Here is an 18,298-nt window from a genome sequence, read left to right as displayed (position 1 = left end):
CGATAATCCAGAATATCTGACTGACTCTCTCATTATATGAGATTGTTATATATATGGATTGTTTAAAGGAAAACTTCCGAATTAAACGCAATAAATATATAAAAATAAAAAAAAAGACCCAAGTTTGATGATTAAAGAGGATCTGTCACTGGTTTATTAATTCCCGATCTCCTAACTAATCTAATAGGTGCTATGATGCTGATAACTGCAGTGTGATTTGTTTTCAAAACTTTTATTATTTGCAAAGTTATGAGCGTTTCCAAATATGCTAACGAGTCCCTAATTGCCAAATAGGAGGTGACCCTTTCTTTTCACTCTGGGCGGTGTAATGTTTTCTGTATGACGCTATCCAATCAGCATACAGCTTCTCCTTCTCTGCCCAGCAACACAGTGATCATATAGTATACATGTCACGTACGCTCTGCCTGGGGCTCCCTCGGTCTCCAGGACATCGAGAGTTACTCGCTCGGACGTCGCCCGGCCTGGCAGACAGGCAGTCTGCAGCCAATAGGAGCTCAGGAGCGTCAGGCCAATCAAAGCCTGGCTGATGTTCCTGAGCTCTCACCCCCTCCTTATTTAGTTCAGCCTGGGATAGTTGGCCTTTGTCTGTAATTAGAGTTTCCTTGCCTGGTGCCTTCCCTTGTTTCAGACTCCCCTGAGCGACTTGCTTTTTGACTTCTTGTGACCTGACCTTGGCTGGACTCCTGACTTTTCGTTGCCTTCTGACTTATGTTTTTTCCACACTCTCCCGGTTTGACCCTGCCTGCCTGACTCCGCCTTTTGTCCGCGGCGCATTGCCCTGCCTCTCCCTCCGTGCACTTCCCAGGTTACCCTTTGTTATTTAGTACTGTCTCTGTCTTATCTGTTTGTCAGTTTCACTTGTACCAGTATAGGGAACGCCACCCAGTTGTGCGCCGTCGTTTAGGTCGGGTCATACAAGTAGGAAGGGACAGAGGTTTGGGAAGAACAGGAACCTCACCGTTTACTGTGTATTTGTTCATGACAATACAGCTTCCATTCCAGACTGTGTGTCCAACTAGCGATACCTCGGGTTGGGTCACAACTAGAACAGCGATCCTGGCGTCATATGAAAGATTAGAATCTCCTCTTTCATATGCCAACAGAACAGCGATATGGCTATTTGAAGTGATCCCTCTTCCCTCCAGCCTCAGTCTCTCACACTGTGTGAAGCAGCTTCATGCTGATAGGATAGAGTCAGAGGCTGTGAGGTAGCTCCCCCTCAGGAGAATCGCTGATGTTACCTCCTACTTGTCTATTAAAAACTAATTTACATATTTAGAAAAACCTCATAACTTTTAAAATAATAAACTTTCTGGGACACAATTTTCACTAGAATTAGCAGTAGAAAGGAGAATGGGCATTACTAAACTAGTGACAGATCCTCTTCAATTTAAAAATTATATTTTAATCAAGTGCATTTTAGATTATCTCTATACAGTGATAAAACTTAAGTATATTTGTTTGATTGTCTGCATTTAATTTCCCCTTGTTTTATTTTATTGTTTGAGGTCAAACCAATGTCTCTATTATCTTACAATAAGAGCCCCAGATCTCAGGGACATGTAACTCGCCACTTTCTGGTAGGTGCCAGGGATGTCCCCAGCATAGCAACCTCACAAAACCTGTCCTCTGCGTGCTGAGTGAACAAGTGTCCAGATGGACATCTTCACTTCTGTTAGAAAACAAGGTCCCAACTGCCTCACAGGGACTCAGGGATTCTGGATGTACACTTATTCCCCCTTGGGACACAGAGAAGGAGGACGGCTACATTTTATTATGTCTATGCCACTCACGGCAGTTTTTACATTCAGATTTCTACCCCTTAGACTATATCATAGTAATGTTGTTGAGCTTGATGATAATAATAATAATATCCTGTAAATTAAAAAAAAATACATTACTAATGGTTTTATATATGAATATAAAAATAATAAATGCTGACAAATTTCTCATTAATAAGTGAATTACGAAAAAAAATTACAATGTTACCTATTTTCATTTGCTTTTCTAGCCAAAATTGTAAATGAAATCCAGTTCTCTGTGGATTGATAGACATTTCCACTAAGCAGATTCCATGGCGGCGTATATGTTCCAGCCACCAATAGAATGGTCTCCTTTCGTGAGGCATATACCAAAGTTAAAATGAACAAATAATTAATTGGATAAATAAATCCCTCACAACATTTTAATTATTGGAGCGTAATAGACCACTTAGAGGAAACCCCTGCAGCCTGTGGCTGGGCTAGCTGGGATTGGCGTTCTGCTATTAGCCCAGGGACTCGACTAATATCCCTTGTAATTGAAGTACTAATATTTACTATCATTTTTCATGTATGATTTTATTTGATCACCCAGAACTGTGGCTGCTCTTTTTATCTGTGGTCTCTTAACATAGTTGTTGAAGCAAATTCATTTCCAGCCTCGATTTGATTGACTCTCCACTACTACCAGCTGCTTGTCTTATTATCTTCCCTTTCATAGAAGGATACAATGTACTCCAGAGTGCCGCAGCACATTATAATTATAGACTGCCAGCTATCTCTTGTGCATGGTTTTTTTTCTTTTTCCATAGTGCTTGCTGTGTCCATTGTACCATTGTTATTCTCCGTCACAGTGCTGGCCACATGCGGAGGGTTCAGGAACTTCTCTAACCCTTCTGAACAAGACGAGAGGGCAATCTTAACACAGACGTAATCCCACAGTGGAAAGGCCCACCAAGAACCGTCATCTAGTCACCGGCAAACACCATTTAACATCTAAAGAATCCCAGTGAAATGTTTCATTCACAGACACAACTCCTCCCCTAAAGAAAGATATAATTTCAGTTTAAAGAACTTCCTTTTGTCTCGCTCCCCACCCCAAGCAACGGCAATCAACAAAATAACTACAATTTTACTCTAAACGAGCCTCACTCGTTCAGAAATCCTATACAACAGCTGGCGCCCCTTATTTATAGCAAAGCTTCTTGCGGTTTTCTGCAAATATCACCAGCTCGTCCTCGCGGCAAACACAGACTCTTCTTAATGGGAGAGTACCCAAAAAGGTTACAGAACGACACCCATCAATGGGTTCCTAATTTGTTTGTAGGGTGAATATGAGAAACGAGAGGACGCTAATAAAATCAGCCTCCTAGATCTGTGTCTGACATGCTGTGAACGAGCTTCTCCCAGCCCGTAGAGCAGAGCCCTTAGCGTTGATGTAGTGTGTGTACTTTCACTACCAAAGCGTTAACAGCATGCTACCAAGAGCGTGTTTACGCGCAGGACTCGGCACCAGTATTATAGCTGGGGAAATGTATTTTCTTGCCTGTAATTCTAGATTTCCCCCTGCTTATTTTTGCAGATTAACATCCCGCCAGCGTGATAATAAAAGAGCAATCTAATATATCTAAGGGAGGTTTTTAAAGTGTAGTTTTATTAATAAAGTGCTTGTATATCACAAAGACACTGGCTACAGGTTTGAATGGCTTATTAGAGGGATGTGGCTGTGCGGTGACAGTCTTATTGTTATACAGCTTTTAAAGTCTTCCATATCCTAAACCACCAGTAATGAAATGATTAGATGGCTCATCTCAATGCAAAAAAACTATATTATTAATGCTACTGTATGGTGGAGGAGCCAAGCCGTACACTGCAATGAAAGATGAAAGCTCTTTACCCCAGCAAGACAAAGAGGCTAAACTGGGCAAGCCATGTACTAGGAGCAGTGAAGATCTTTCATCTGCGTGATGGATCAGAGGGGTAATAGCCCACATACCTGTAACTGGCCAGACTACAGAGTAAAAGGAGGAAGGGGCACCAAGCAAAATCTGCCGCTCAAAGGTAAATGTTAGAAATTGCGCTGAAAATACCATATACACAGATGTGTATGCTTAAGGGGTATTCTGGTTTCAGCAAAGAAAGATTATTCATTGTACAGGGAAAAGTTGTTCAATTTTCCAATATACTTTATGTATCAATTAAGACAGATTTTAAGATCTCTGCTTGCGGTCATTCAACGAAACCCTAAGGGTATGTCCACGCATAGCGTAAAGCCTGGGGACTTTTCACAACGGATTTCATCGTGTTCATAAGCTGACATGCGGTGCGTTTTTTTAATCCGCAGCATGTCAATTTAGGCTTCGGAATAGCTGCTTTTCTGTTGCGGCTTTTCCCCATTGAATTCAATGGGAGGTAAAACACGCAACAAATAGCAGATGTTGTGATTTTTGCGGGTGGACAGCTGCGATTCCGCTGCAAAAAAATTGTAACTCCATAAAAACCAGACTGCATGTATACCATAACCCTTAGATAACATAGCTAGGGATATCCTAATAGTAACTTGACACAGGACAACATGAACGTTCCTTTAACGTGGGTTGACTCGGGGTCAGCCACAGCTTTTATTATAAATATAACAAATATAATTTAACATTTTTTAAGGTAAACACCCGTATGTCGGCCTACCGACATAGGTGGGCATGTAGGTAATTCACCTTACCAAACCGCCAGCTGCGACAAAACAACATTTCACCCATGAACAGAACATAAATTAATAAACACAAGAAAAGTGCAAAATACCACACAATACAATTGTAGAAAAACCCCCGCTCTGAAGGCAGTGCCATCTGCCACTTTGAAGTAGTGCTAGCCGCAAGGCAAACCAGCTATCCTGCACCTAGGAATGCCTGTGCTGGTACAAATATTATTATTATTTTTATTTTATTTTTTTATTTAAATGTATTAATTTATTTATTATTATTTTCTTTATTTTCTATTTTATTTTTATTTTTTTATATAACACCGAACATTAATTTTCAAAAGGGGCGGGAGGGAGGGAGATTGCAATGTAACGGCCAAAAGAGGCAGAGACCCAGAAGACAGCTCCTTAAATCCACTAGGAAGGAGGGAGAAAGGAGAAGGACCATAACCCCTCCCCCCGGATGGAGGGGGCTAAGAGCAGCAGCCAGAGGTAAGAAACTTATTAACCCCTACCCTGGCTGGGCATACAACAAATAGCTGAATCCCTAGCTGGGGCCCTATTCGTTTTTCACCCACATTACCTGCAGTCAAAGACCCAGCGGTTAGACACCTATGGGTCTACTAAAAAAGATCTCCTTGTTTCCGCGTCCAACCCGGCCTCCAGAGAGGAGGCTGCATCCCATGTGACTGCTGCAGACAATCACAGGCTGCAGCAGTCACGTGGGATGAAACATCATCCCAAAATTACGGCAGCAGGATGTCAGAGGGACGCGTCACCATGGCAATGGGTAAGTATAGGCTTTTTTTTTTTTTTACCTGCTGTTTTCCGCAGGGGACATTCTGGCTGAAAAATGGTTCCACAATTTATTTTCTTTCACACGGAATGCTCTGTGGGGACCAGGACGTGTACGCGGTGTACTTTTATGCAGCGTATACGTCCTGTGTTAACATAGCCTAAATGTTTATATTCATGGGAAGAAAATCTGTCCTGGTCATATGATAGGCGCTTAGCTGTTTACAAGACACTGCTCTTAGAACTACCACTGTGATGAGCCATGCCCCTGTGTGTCCATCATATGACCAGAGTAGTTACTAAACCTTTCCGGGTGTAAAGAATAAATGTTCCCATTGAATGACAGCAAGCAGAGATCTATAAAACGGTTAGGAATTCGTATAGAAAGTACTGTATATTGGAAAATGTTCTCAGAACAGGAGATACAGTGAAGGAAATAAGTATTTGATCCCTTGCTGATTTTGTAAGTTTGCCCACTGTCAAAGACATGAACAGTCTAGAATTTTTAGGCTAGGTTAATTTTACCAGTGAGGGATAGATTATATAAAAAAACAAAAACAGAAAATCACATTGTCAAAATTATATATATTTAATTGCATTGTGCACAGAGAAATAAGTATTTGATCCCTTTGGCAAACAAGACTTAGTACTTGGTGGCAAAACCCTTGTTGGCAAGCACAGCAGTCAGACGTTTTTTGTAGTTGATGATGAGGTTTGCACACATGTTAGATGGAATTTTGGCCCACTCTTCTTTGCAGATCATCTGTAAATCATTAAGATTTCGAGGCTGTCGCTTGGCAACTCGGATCTTCAGCTCCCTCCATAAGTTTTCGATGGGATTAAGGTCTGGAGACTGGCTAGGCCACTCCATGACCTTAATGTGCTTCTTTTTGAGCCACTCCTTTGTTGCCTTGGCTGTATTTTTCAGGTCATTGTCGTGCTGGAAGACCCAGCCACGAGCCATTTTTAATGTCCTGGTGGAGGGAAGGAGGTTGTCACTCAGGATTTGATGGTACATGGCTCCATCCATTCTCCCATTGATGCGGTGAAGTAGTCCTGTGCCCTTAGCAGAGAAACACCCCCAAAACATAATGTTTCCACCTCCATGCTTGACAGTGGGGATGGTGTTCTTTGGGTCATAGGCAGCATTCCTCTTCCTCCAAACACGGCGAGTTGAGTTAATGCCAAAGAGCTCAATTTTAGTCTCATCTGACCACAGCACCTTCTCCCAATCACTCTCAGAATCATCCAGATGTTCATTTACAAACTTCAGACGGGCCTGTACATGTGCCTTCTTGAGCAGGGGGACCTTGCGGGCACTGCAGGATTTTAATCCATTACGGCGTAATGTGTTACCAATGGTTTTCTTGGTGACTGTGGTCCCAGCTTCCTTGAGATCATTAACAAGTTCCCCCCGTGTAGTTTTCGGCTGAGCTCTCACCTTCCTCAGGATCAAGGATACCCCACGAGGTGAGATTTTGCATGGAGCCCCAGATCGATGTCGATTGACAGTCAGTTTGTATGTCTTCCATTTTCTTACTATTGCACCAACAGTTGTCTCCTTCTCACCCAGCGTCTTACTTATGGTTTTGTAGCCCATTCCAGCCTTGTGCAGGTCTATGATCTTGTCCCTAACATCCTTAGAAAGCTCTTTGGTCTTGCCCATGTTGTAGAGGTTAGAATCAGACTGATTAATTGAGTCTGTGGACAGGAGTCTTTTATACAGGTGACCATGTAAGACAGCTGTCTTTAATGCAGGCACCAAGTTGATTTGGAGCGTGTAACTGGTCTGGAGGAGGCTGAACTCTTAATGGTTGGTAGGGGATCAAATACTTATTTCTCTGTGCACAATGCAAATAAATATATATAATTTTGACTATGTGATTTTCTTTTTTTTTTTTTTATATACAATCTATCTCTCACTGGTAAAATTAACCTAGCCTAAAAATTCTAGACTGTTCATGTCTTTGACAGTGGGCAAACGTACAAAATCAGCAGGGGATCAAATACTTATTTCCTTCACTGTATGCGAGATGAAGTAGTGACGAGGGAAGGGGAAGACAAGTTTCCGGTCAATGATCCCGTAAAAGAACACTATAGTCAGCCTCTCCCCAGCGACGATCTACCCTAGGTTTATTGTCCTTTGAACTGGAAAACACAAATATTTACAGATACACATAAATAACCTCAAAAATATTAAAACTTTATTTACAAAATGTGGCAACAAATGTTGGTAGAGTGTCATACTTAGGGCCAATTCACACCTGCGTTCGAGCCTCCCTTAGTGGCCTCCGTCGCCGATCTGGCCAAGATTACCGGAAACAATAGCGCAGCATTCCAAGGGAAAGTCAATGGGTTCCGTCGGCCGCTTCTGGTTATTCACTTGTTCTGCTCTTCTGACAGAGCAGAACAACGGAATGACAAGTGCAGGTGTGAACATAGCCTTACTACAGGTGTCAAGAAAACTTAAAACAGGCTAAGTATTACAATTATTTGTATGATAATTATTTAACTGTATGCATTAATGTTAATAAACGTCCAAAAAAAAGTCAACTATGAAATTTCATTAATTGCTGAAAATGAACAGAAAACAGAATCTTTACATATTTGTCTATAATTCAATATGTTAAATTGCTGTGAAACGGCAGTTCTCCCCTTATATATTAAAATCACGGTGCGTGATGTACACCGTATGTTGTCAATTGTCTAGTAAGGTTTTGCAGATCATTCCATGAGAAAAAAAACGATTTCCAAGCAAACCTTCCATATGCACCCTCCCTCCATACAGATCCCATGCTGTTCCAGCCCCACACATTGAACATATGGTGAATATCTTATGATATAGCTCCTCCATTCATACATTAGAAGCTGTCAGACTGTCTGTATTTCTCCTGCCGGACTGTAGTGAAAGGTTTTTATTTACTCGAGCCACAAATTCACAAGAGAGCATTACTAAACAAGGATGAATGAGGCGCCCATCAACGTCTCTTCTATACCCACCTGAATTTGGGCATCAAACAGTTGATTTTGCCTTAGTAAAACAAAGCAGTGGATTTCATACAGTAAACACATAGGAAAAATGACTGATGAGATAAAAGAACTGTAAATGTAAAACAGTACAATACATTCCAGGCATAAGAGTAAACCTATAAAAGTTATTTCAGATGAGCGCTATCCTCCCACTGATGTAACAGAATTATTTTTCTAATTACATTTAACACATGCGTGAGATTGTTTTTACTTGATATCATTTCAAGATAATGCAAGCGACTAAACCATGAAAGATGTATTATCTTTCATCTATATTTTAATTAAACACATTGTCTGACATCTCCAGCAAATTACTCTGCATATTTCAATATTTTATGTACCAGTAGTGCGTTAACAAATGAGCCACATGCAAATATATATAGGAACGCTGTATGGATGCACTTGTGTGTGGTCTATACATACAATTACATTGTTTTAATGGTTCTTAATCATGTATTTAAGGAGGAGAGATGAAAGTAAGATATTCAGAACAGAGGTGGAAAAGTGTCAGCCAAACAGAAGGAATAAGGGAGACCAGTCAAAAGCGCAATTCAGGTGTCATTTTTCCTATTATCGTCTATTGAGATACAAAGGATCAAAATGTTAAAAAGTAGCGTCATTGTTTAGGGTCACAGGAGTCTTCTCTTTCCATGGCCAGAGTCACCAATTATTGCACGGAGAGCACCCTGCCCGTATGAAGCTGCAATTTTAAGGTCAATGTTATGACATTCGGTTAATAATAATAATGTAAATATTCAAAATTTTTATATCCAGTGGTAGCGATTTCCATACAGAGATCTGTGTACCTCAGGCAAGGTCAGACTGGCCCACCAGAGTGCCAGGAGATCTTCCTTTTGGCCCAGGCTCTGAAACATTAATGGGCCCCTAATATAACAGGTCCCCAAAGGTCCAGCAGAAGACAAACTCATTTGACGCAGACTTTAAAGCCAAGAACTTGTCAAAAGGGTCTATTTCTTAAGGGTCAATTCACAAATGATCTCTTAGATCTTATCAATGACGTCTGGAGGGTGAAATAATAAGTTGGAATAATTTGACCTAGTATGACCTAGTGCTGTGAGCTTGAGACTGTGTCAATGTTCCTAAGACAGAACCAAAAATGAATTATTTTTTTTTAAAAAGATAGATATCTGTGTTACAAACGACATATATGATATCACCAACCAATGTTCAGGAGGCTGAAGGTAATACCCGTCTTTGTTACGTGGTTTGGCATTACCTCCATTTCACTTGGTTGCCAAGTGCTGCCTAATGCTGGCCATAAATGGAAGGATATATGATCAACGCTAAAAGGGACGTGAGACATCTGTCCCTCCTCAAAGCCATCGAGACCCCCACTATGCACTGCTGCCATGATCTCATTGATCTGGCTATTGGCACATAAGTGGTGCGTACCATCATTAACTTTTCTATTAAAAAATGGAAGGATTGGTTGCATTACACAGAGATTCATTCAGCGCACTGTAACAGTATTATTTTCTCATCACTGGAACTTCTTTGTATCTGTATTTCAGTACAGGAATTTGAGAAGAATTCGCATGGCCGGATAACATCTGCATTTATTAACACCTGATGTCTGTGTCTGAATAGAAAACATTATAGTACTGTAAAACATCAGAATTCTACCTGCAGAAACACGGGGGCAGTCTGGCAGCATCGATTCCACCAAAGTGTCTAATGGTTCACTGCTGGATACCCAATTACAGCAATTCTGCAAATAGATCAGACAAAACAGAAATATGAGAACAAATTTGTACATATAGCACATAGAGACCATGAAGTACACATATCTCTCCTTCCATTGTTTTAGAAAACAAAGGTTACTATATACAAGTGGTTTTATCCTCTTAAAGCAAATATTATAAAGAGGGTAGAAATGCATTTTGAATACAGCTTAGAAAAGAAAATCCAATATTTTTCATTAAAGCAACACTACAGTAAAAACTGATACAGTGTGTTACGCCTAGTGCAGGACGTGAGGGGGCGGTGCATGACACAGAAATTCAAAGAACAATAGAGATGGACGGCATGACATTAACTGCCGGCGACGTTATGTATTCAATCAGGAAATACTTTGATAAGTACATAGGATTTTGTAAGACATATACTCAATACTCTCAGGAGCAGTGCTCACAGTCATGTCAGTTACGTGGTGTTGAATAGTCGTCTTTGTCTGACTTTCCCCATATCAGCTTAAAACCTCGCCCCACGAGCGACCCCTTACTACTCCCCTGCTTGTTGGTAATGTGCCCTGGGTGCACAAATCAGTCCTTGTAAGCCAGGGTATTTAGATAATAGGCTAGGGCAGGGGTCAGCAACCTGTGGCAATAGTGCCATAGCCAGCACGTGGGTCACAATTTGCTGGCACACTTCATTCTCGCGGTGTCCAACCATTGTGTGCTTGGTGGCGTTAAAAAAACGAGAGTGACGCTTCATTATGCGCTTGGCGTCTCTGATGCCCAGGTGAGAGATCAGCACTGCGCTCTCTCTCCTGGCGATCAGAGCCTCCAAGCGCATAATGAAGCACTGCTCTCTCCTAGCGATCAGCACAAAAATAGAGTTCAGTAACCGCTCCGTAAAATAAAAAAAGTTGGCAGCTCCCGCTCTCTCCTATGTGCACCCTCCAAACTGGTGTTCAGCAGCTGCGGTCTCTCCTATGTGCACCCCCAAAGCTGGTGTTCAGTAGTCGCATATGCACCACAGATGGATCATCTTTGCCAAGAAAGTCAGGGACAAGGTTCACATTAAAATGTTACGTTTAATTAACTGATATTTGCGCGGCACACAGAGTACTTCATCATTGAATTATTTGTTTTATCGGCAGGCCATAAAAAAGTGGGTTGCCTATCCCTGGGCTAGGGCAATGGGCTGTAGGGAAGCCTAGCTATCACTTTACAACAAGCGGTGTATTCCTTTTCTATGTATTAAGGATGTTTGTTTTCCCGTGTCTTTACATATTTTTGACAAAGAATATGAAATCCTTAGCATTTATTTGTTTATTTTATTCTTTCTGCCACTTGAGTGTCTGAGTGTGAATACACTGTCAAGTTTATGAATTATACTTTGCAAACAATAGGAGAAAATTAACTTTAAATTTTGATGCATGTCAATAACTCTCTATTGTAAGAAGTGCTCTGCAAGGAATGATTCTTTTACTAATGTGAAAGGGGTAATAGGGCCATGTAAATACGACATCCTTGAGTGATTGGTAAGCATCCATCATAAGTCCTAACAACAGAGGAGTATATTCTGCAAAAGTCGCTCTGCCCATGACACTTTCAATGACATTGATGCGGAATCTTCTTGAAAAATGTAAAAAAAAAAACGGTGAAAAGAATGTAAAAAAAGATTTCCATTGCACAACATAACTTTGCCTTTTTACTCTTTCACTCCCGGCACCTTGTTTTGTAATATCCAGAGATATTTCACCCATCAATCACGCTTGATAAAAAGATGGGGGGGGGGGTTGATTGCTAGTCTGGTAAACAAGCTTGTATTGTGTATTTTTGGATGCCTGCTACTCCGCTTGTGTACCATGGAACCTATCCTCGACATGGAAAGATCCTTGACTGGTAGATCAAGTGCCTTATTGTATTTCCTTAATTCATTCTGTCTGGAAGACGTCAGCTGTATAGCAGTGAGGAGAGATTTGAAAGCTTTGAATCCCCACCAATAAAGGCCAAGGAACAGAGTTTTGAATAGATTTGTCAAGGCAACCTACTGTTCCGCGTCCAGGGAGTTCAGCATGGAGATAAAGAGAGGGTTGCTACGTATATATGAGACTAGGTAGGCGGTGAGGATCACAAAACATTTATATAACATAAAAGAGTAGTAAAGGCAGCACTCAAATAAAGTGAGCTATAGAGTTTATTCACCCATGTTCACAGAAGTAGGCAATGCTTCAGTACCTCTATGGAGCACTATTTATATGAATGCATTGGTCATTATTACATGTTTTATATGTACATATTGTATACACGAATATTTACTTATACCGGAGATGATACAGCAAGATGTGTAAAGCACTGGACACTTTGTAACTTATGATATTATTAATGTATTTGTTCTTTTAAGAATGATATGATTGATTAGCTAATGTAACGAAATTAAGATTAATGGCGAGGGTATTTATAGGCACTGACACGCTTACATTTCGCTTGAAAAAAGCTCTCAAATTCTGTGAACATGGGTGAAAAACCCCCCGTCATACTTCACTTTAATCAATGGTGTGTAGTATTTACTGCGGTTGGTTTCTTTGGAGTCAATACCCTTGAGGCGGTGCACCCAGATATTCTATATAGTTCGCTGTACTGCTTCTTTTTACTTCTTGTACGTATATATTTAATTTTTTTCTACAAAGATGAAACTAAAAAGTTAATACTCAAACTAATTAAACGATAAGAGAATTTCTAATATGACATTTCAAATAAAATACATGTATCTAAGGAAACCTCACAAGAAGGCAGAAATCATAGAAGGATAATGTGACTATTCCATCATTTTTTAAGTACCGAAATTAGTATTGCCACTGACAGAATACTGTATCAGAATCTTGCAAAACGCTATACATTAGCACACAATTAACACATCTTTTATGTGAACTGTGGCTGGGGCTGGGGAGGAAAATACTACGAGGAGTACTGTCAAGATATGCAAATGAGCGACTGCCTTTATCATTCATCTCAGCTCCTCATACATTGAAAATCCATGACTTGTATGCCTGCTAAAAATAGGCCGACAATGTTACAACAGAAAAGGGCTAAAACAATTCCCTTCCCCCGTCTCTCTGTAATGACAGCAATTAGAGAGTCAGACAAGCAGCTATTAGTTATATTTTTTTTTAATATCATTCAATCTTTTCACACACCCCGCCCTGTTCACGAGAATACTGAAGGAATATCTGGCTGCTTGGCCTCACTTAAATAGAGTCAATTATAACTTTATTATTATATCATTTGAATGTAGCCTTTACCAGACATGCAACACCTTAATGTATATGCGTATATGCAATTAGAATTATGCAAGAAGAATAGAATAGGGGATAAAAGCGTTGCATAGAGAAATTTACATACGAAGCGTATCCCAGTAGAGCAAAATAAGCAAAATAATTTGTTTAATGTGGCTGATTGCAGCATGATTTAGTCTTGTTCCACCTTTATTTCAGACTACTCCCTAGAACGGATTAACATATGAAAATCATTACTTCAGAGACTATCAGGGTCCTTAATTTGAAAATATTTAATTGTAAAAATGATTCCTTGAGCACTTAATTGCTTGTATACTCTCAAGTGACACGAGGATGGAACGGAAATTCCCAATAATCGTTATGGGGTATGACCCAACAGAGCCACTGCGTGAAACATAAAAGGCCCTAGAGGCCAGACCTAACCAGACTTTTATCAACTTAAAAATATAGATCTATAATATCATACGACGTCCATTACTCGTCTAAATTAGGAAAGAATAATATTCATTATGCTATAAGTGAAGCAAAAGAAACAATGGCTGATTAGATAAAGCAGTCTTCAGAAAAAGTTAGAGAGTGGTCCCGGCTTTATATTTAAAAGGGCATTGGAACATGTTCCTCAGGGGTTGTGGCAGTGAGCATGTCCTGGGCTCTGACACTACGACATGGGAATGGCCCCTATATACACACGATATCCAAATCAATAGCTCACCGGCCTGGGGAGTCTACGGCAAGATTTAGCTATTTTTGCTACTTTAGATTTTGGATGTGCTGCTCAGATACCCACAGAAATGTCAGGACTCCTATGGCACCATAAGTGAGGATAGAGGTGAAAACGCTGAAAGCTCGGGGATAGATCGTTTTCTATCAGTTAATTCAGTATTCTCGTGTGAAAAAAAAAATTTAAACTTTGCCCGGACTCCTAGATAAATTCTGTGAGTCCTTATTGCCCCTCTCACATAGAGTGATTGACATCTTTTCTTGTATCAGTTTGTATACATCGAGTAGTGTGAGGAGGGAAGTAGGACTTACAGGCTTCCTCTAGGAGTCCTGGCCGGATTTATACAGCTTATTACATGAACATGCTAAATCATATCAGAAAAAATGATATACGGATGAGCTCAGCGTCTGCCCCTCTACCCTAATTTCACACAGGGCAGCATAGTAGACCTGATCTAGTTGCTTTAACAACAATAATAATAATAATCATGATCTTTATAAAGCGCCAAAATATTCTGCCAAGCTTTACAAGTCGTGAAGCAACAAACAAGTAAAACAACGGGCAATTAAAACAAATTAACAAACAATAAGACAAAAGATGGGAGGACCCTGCCCAATTAGAGCTTACAAACTAAAGAGCAACTGACGGACATTACTGACATATAACGAGGTCCGTCAAGGTTTCTGACATTTTGACAGCAAGAATAGGGCTGCAGGTTGCTCTTTTTTTGCTGACAATAGTGATGGAACCCTTGACAGGAGTTCACAGTGGCTCGGTGTACACAGTATAAATTGTATATGCTTATGCAGAGATTCTAAGAATGGAATTCCAGCACTGTACTAGGAAATTATAATGTAAAGCCAATGCTAAAGCTTAATCATACTATAAAAAAACAAAAAAACAAAACCTAATGTACCTGCTCTGAGTCATTATATATTATTTAAAGTAAAAGAAACAAAATTTGTGATGGGTCTTAAACAAAGCACAAACCTCAGCTGGCCCCCATCATGATCCATAAAGGTCCTGAGACAGTCAAAAGTAAAATTAAAATGCCCCGTGGCAGCATTTGTTACGGTTATGGGGGCTGGGTGGGGATGCTACAAAGGGTTTAAATGAAGAATTAGGAAAACAATGTCCATATAAAAAAATTACAGCAACAGCTTTTCAATTCAGACTGGTGCATAGTGTATATATTGGGGACAATAAAACCCTAGAAACGATTTTTGGGGTCTACTTATAATAGTCATTATACAAACTCATAATACCAACTGCCTATTTGTGGTCCCATAAAAATGAGACACTAAACATATGGGACCCAAAAACAATGACACTATAACCCTTTAGGTCCAAGAAGAAAAGCATACTGGGCATCCCTTAACAACTCGATAATAATACACGGAACAACTATTATATGGATAAAAGGGCCACACATAATAATATACCGTATATTGATCGATTACTCTCATCTACATAGTTTCCAGGGGCCTGTAGTCCTATATTTTAAATGAACTTATGTTGTTAAATCATCATGCAAACTTAACCAACTCCTTTATTTTAGAAGGGTCTTAAGCAAAATTAGTCACTTATGGGGCAATTCAGAATATAAAAAAAGAAAACAGACTTTGTAGTTCTTTGAGCTCTTTGCAAGTTAGGAGACCTAAAATTGAATGAACATGGCGCTCGCATGTGAAAATGGATCCAAAGTCACCCTACCCTGACGGAAAACTCTAGGTTGATTGGAATATTACCTAAATGTGGTCTAGGCAGACACAACTATCATATCTATGGAGTCTTATATCATGCTAATTTACAACACATGGCTCCAGACCCAGAAGGCGTGAGTCTTTTCTTGTGAGTAAAAAAGAAAACGTAACATGTGCCAAATTAGAAACATATTTCACATTTGAATAAATGTACTTTAACCAGTGACCAGGAGCAAGTTAAGAATTTTCGGTCCGGTGTATAGAAACTGAGGCACAATTAGAATTTGCAACTACATAATGTTATAAGATGAGCCAAAGGCCAAGTTAAGGGTAGTCAGATGACCTATATATCAGAAAGAAATGCAAAGTGGACCTGTCACTTCTTTTATTAGTTCCACTAGGGGACTTGCAATACACTGCAATACATGGAGGAGTTACGGAAACAGCGTACATGGTCGGGTTATGGAAATAGCGTAACTCGCTGAGCTACGCTGTTTTCGTAACTCCCATAGTGGTGAATGGCAATTACAGAAGCAGCGTAGCATGCGAGCTACGCTGTTTCCGTAACTACTATTCAGTCCTATGGGAGTTCCGGAAACAGCATAGCTCAGCGAGTTACGCTATTTCCATAACCCGACCATGTACGCTGTTTCCGTAACTACTATTCAGTCCTATGGGAGTTCCAGAAACAGCATAGCTCAGCAAGTTGCGCTATTTCCATAACTTGACCATGTACGCTGTTTCCGTAACTACTATTCAGTCCTATGGGAGTTCCGGAAACAGCATAGCTCAGCGAGCACTCTGCTGTTTCGGTATTTTTCAATTTTTGTAGTCAAATCTGACAGAACGTCCGAAAGAGGCTCCGTATGGAGCCTTTGAAGACAGTGTGAACAGAGCCGAACTGAAAAGGCCCGGACTGCTTAACCGTCCTGTAACTGTAAAATTCCAAGTGTGCTGGTCCAGCCAAAGTGTATGTAGCCCAGTATGTAGCTGTATTATTGATGTTTACAGAATATGGCTGCTTATTTACATGTACAGTATACGGTGGTATTATTTGTGTACAGTATAGGTGGTGACATTTATGCGTGTATATATATATATATATATATATAGTTTGTCAGTATTATTTATATGTACAGTATATGGCAGCATTATGTATATGTACAGTATTTTGTAGAATTATTTATATAAACAGCATGTATGATAATAAATAAAAGGGCAAACTTTAAGAAAAAATAAAAAGGGATTCCAAAAGAGACTGCAAAATGTCCTTTCTAAACTTATTTTGTTAGCTATCTACATATACTACATCACATCTTATTATATAGGGTGGTTTAGGGGTTAGTGATCATATTCCTGGTAATATTCCTAGAGAAATTTAGAGGTTAAAATCTAATATCTCTAGTTGTCAAAAGTTGAAATGGGTTAGAGTTGGTTAGAGGTTAACACCTGGTTTTCCTGAAGGCTTAATATTCTGAAGGGGTTAATGGTGTTATTTGCACTCGTCTAGGGTCAGAGTCTAGTATTTCAGATCTGCCCACTTAAGTGAATACTAGGCATAGCCCTGGGTGCCAGGGGAAGAAGGTGTCAACAAGTTACTTTGTTTTGGCTGGGTATTTAGATCTGGTTAGATTCAGGGCTAAGGCAGCAAATTGAATCTTTGCCAGCTCTAAAATAAAAAAAAGTCTCAGCTCAACAAAAAAAAATACATATACAGTACAGACCAAATATGTATCGTGTATGGATTTTTGGAGCCAAGACATTTTTTGGTCTTATTTGTGGGATGTCTTTTCTCTTGCTTTATAAGTCATGTTTAGGAAATATATAGGTGTCTAATACGGCTCTAAAATAGCCTATTGCCTGGGGCTACGCGGTTTCTGGAGAAAAGTAGACCCTTTTTCTAATCTTGTACAACCCTTTTAACCTGTTAAGCAGCCAGTCAATTTGGGCGGTAAGGAGTATTCTTTCGTTTTCCCTTCCTGTCATTCTGGGGGTTCTAACTTTTTTTTAATTTAATTTTTGAAAATCTCTTTTTATTATATTTTTGCATAAGAGGACAAAACCTACTCAATGAAATAAGTATAAAGAACAAGAATCCAAATAATACACAAATGTTCCCAAGAAGTTAACAATATTCCAGATATACAAAACGAAGCAAAGCATGTCACATTCAACTTCTATTAAAAGATAAAGTTATAATATTAAATGTTTGAGAGACCAAAGAAATGAGACGGTAAGGCTGGGTTCACACGAGCATGTTACGTCCGTAATGGACGGAACGTATTTCGGCCGGAAGTCCCGGACCGAACACACTGCAGGGGGCCGGGCTCCTAGCATCATAGTTATGTACGATGCTAGGAGTCCCTGCCTCTCCATGGAACTACTGTCCCGTACTGTAATCATGTTTTCAGTACGGGACAGTTGTCCTGCAGCAAGGCAGGGACTACTAGCATCGTACATAACTATGATGCTAGGAGCCCGGCTCCCTGCACTGTATTCAGTCCGGGACTTCCGGCCGAAATATGTCCGTCCATTACGGACGTAACATGGTCGTGTGAATCCAGCCTTAGAGGAAAAACCCTGGAC

At 40.0% G+C, this 18,298-nt stretch overlaps 1 protein-coding gene across 3 annotated transcripts in view; it reads right to left on the bottom strand.

Moving 5' to 3' along the window:
• The window catches only part of ARB2A (ARB2 cotranscriptional regulator A), a 465,547-nt gene that overhangs the window by 117,211 nt on the left and 330,038 nt on the right, over positions 1-18,298 (bottom strand). For all 3 annotated transcript variants that reach the window (XM_075837274.1, XM_075837266.1, XM_075837282.1), the window contains one exon: positions 9,949-10,033. In XM_075837274.1, the coding sequence (XP_075693389.1) occupies positions 9,949-10,033 (85 nt within the window). The remainder of the gene's footprint in view (positions 1-9,948; positions 10,034-18,298) is intronic.

This window comes from Rhinoderma darwinii, chromosome 1 (assembly GCF_050947455.1).
Source record: "Rhinoderma darwinii isolate aRhiDar2 chromosome 1, aRhiDar2.hap1, whole genome shotgun sequence".
Taxonomy (NCBI): domain Eukaryota; kingdom Metazoa; phylum Chordata; class Amphibia; order Anura; family Rhinodermatidae; genus Rhinoderma; species Rhinoderma darwinii.
This window is presented reverse-complemented; position numbering and strand designations above follow the sequence as displayed.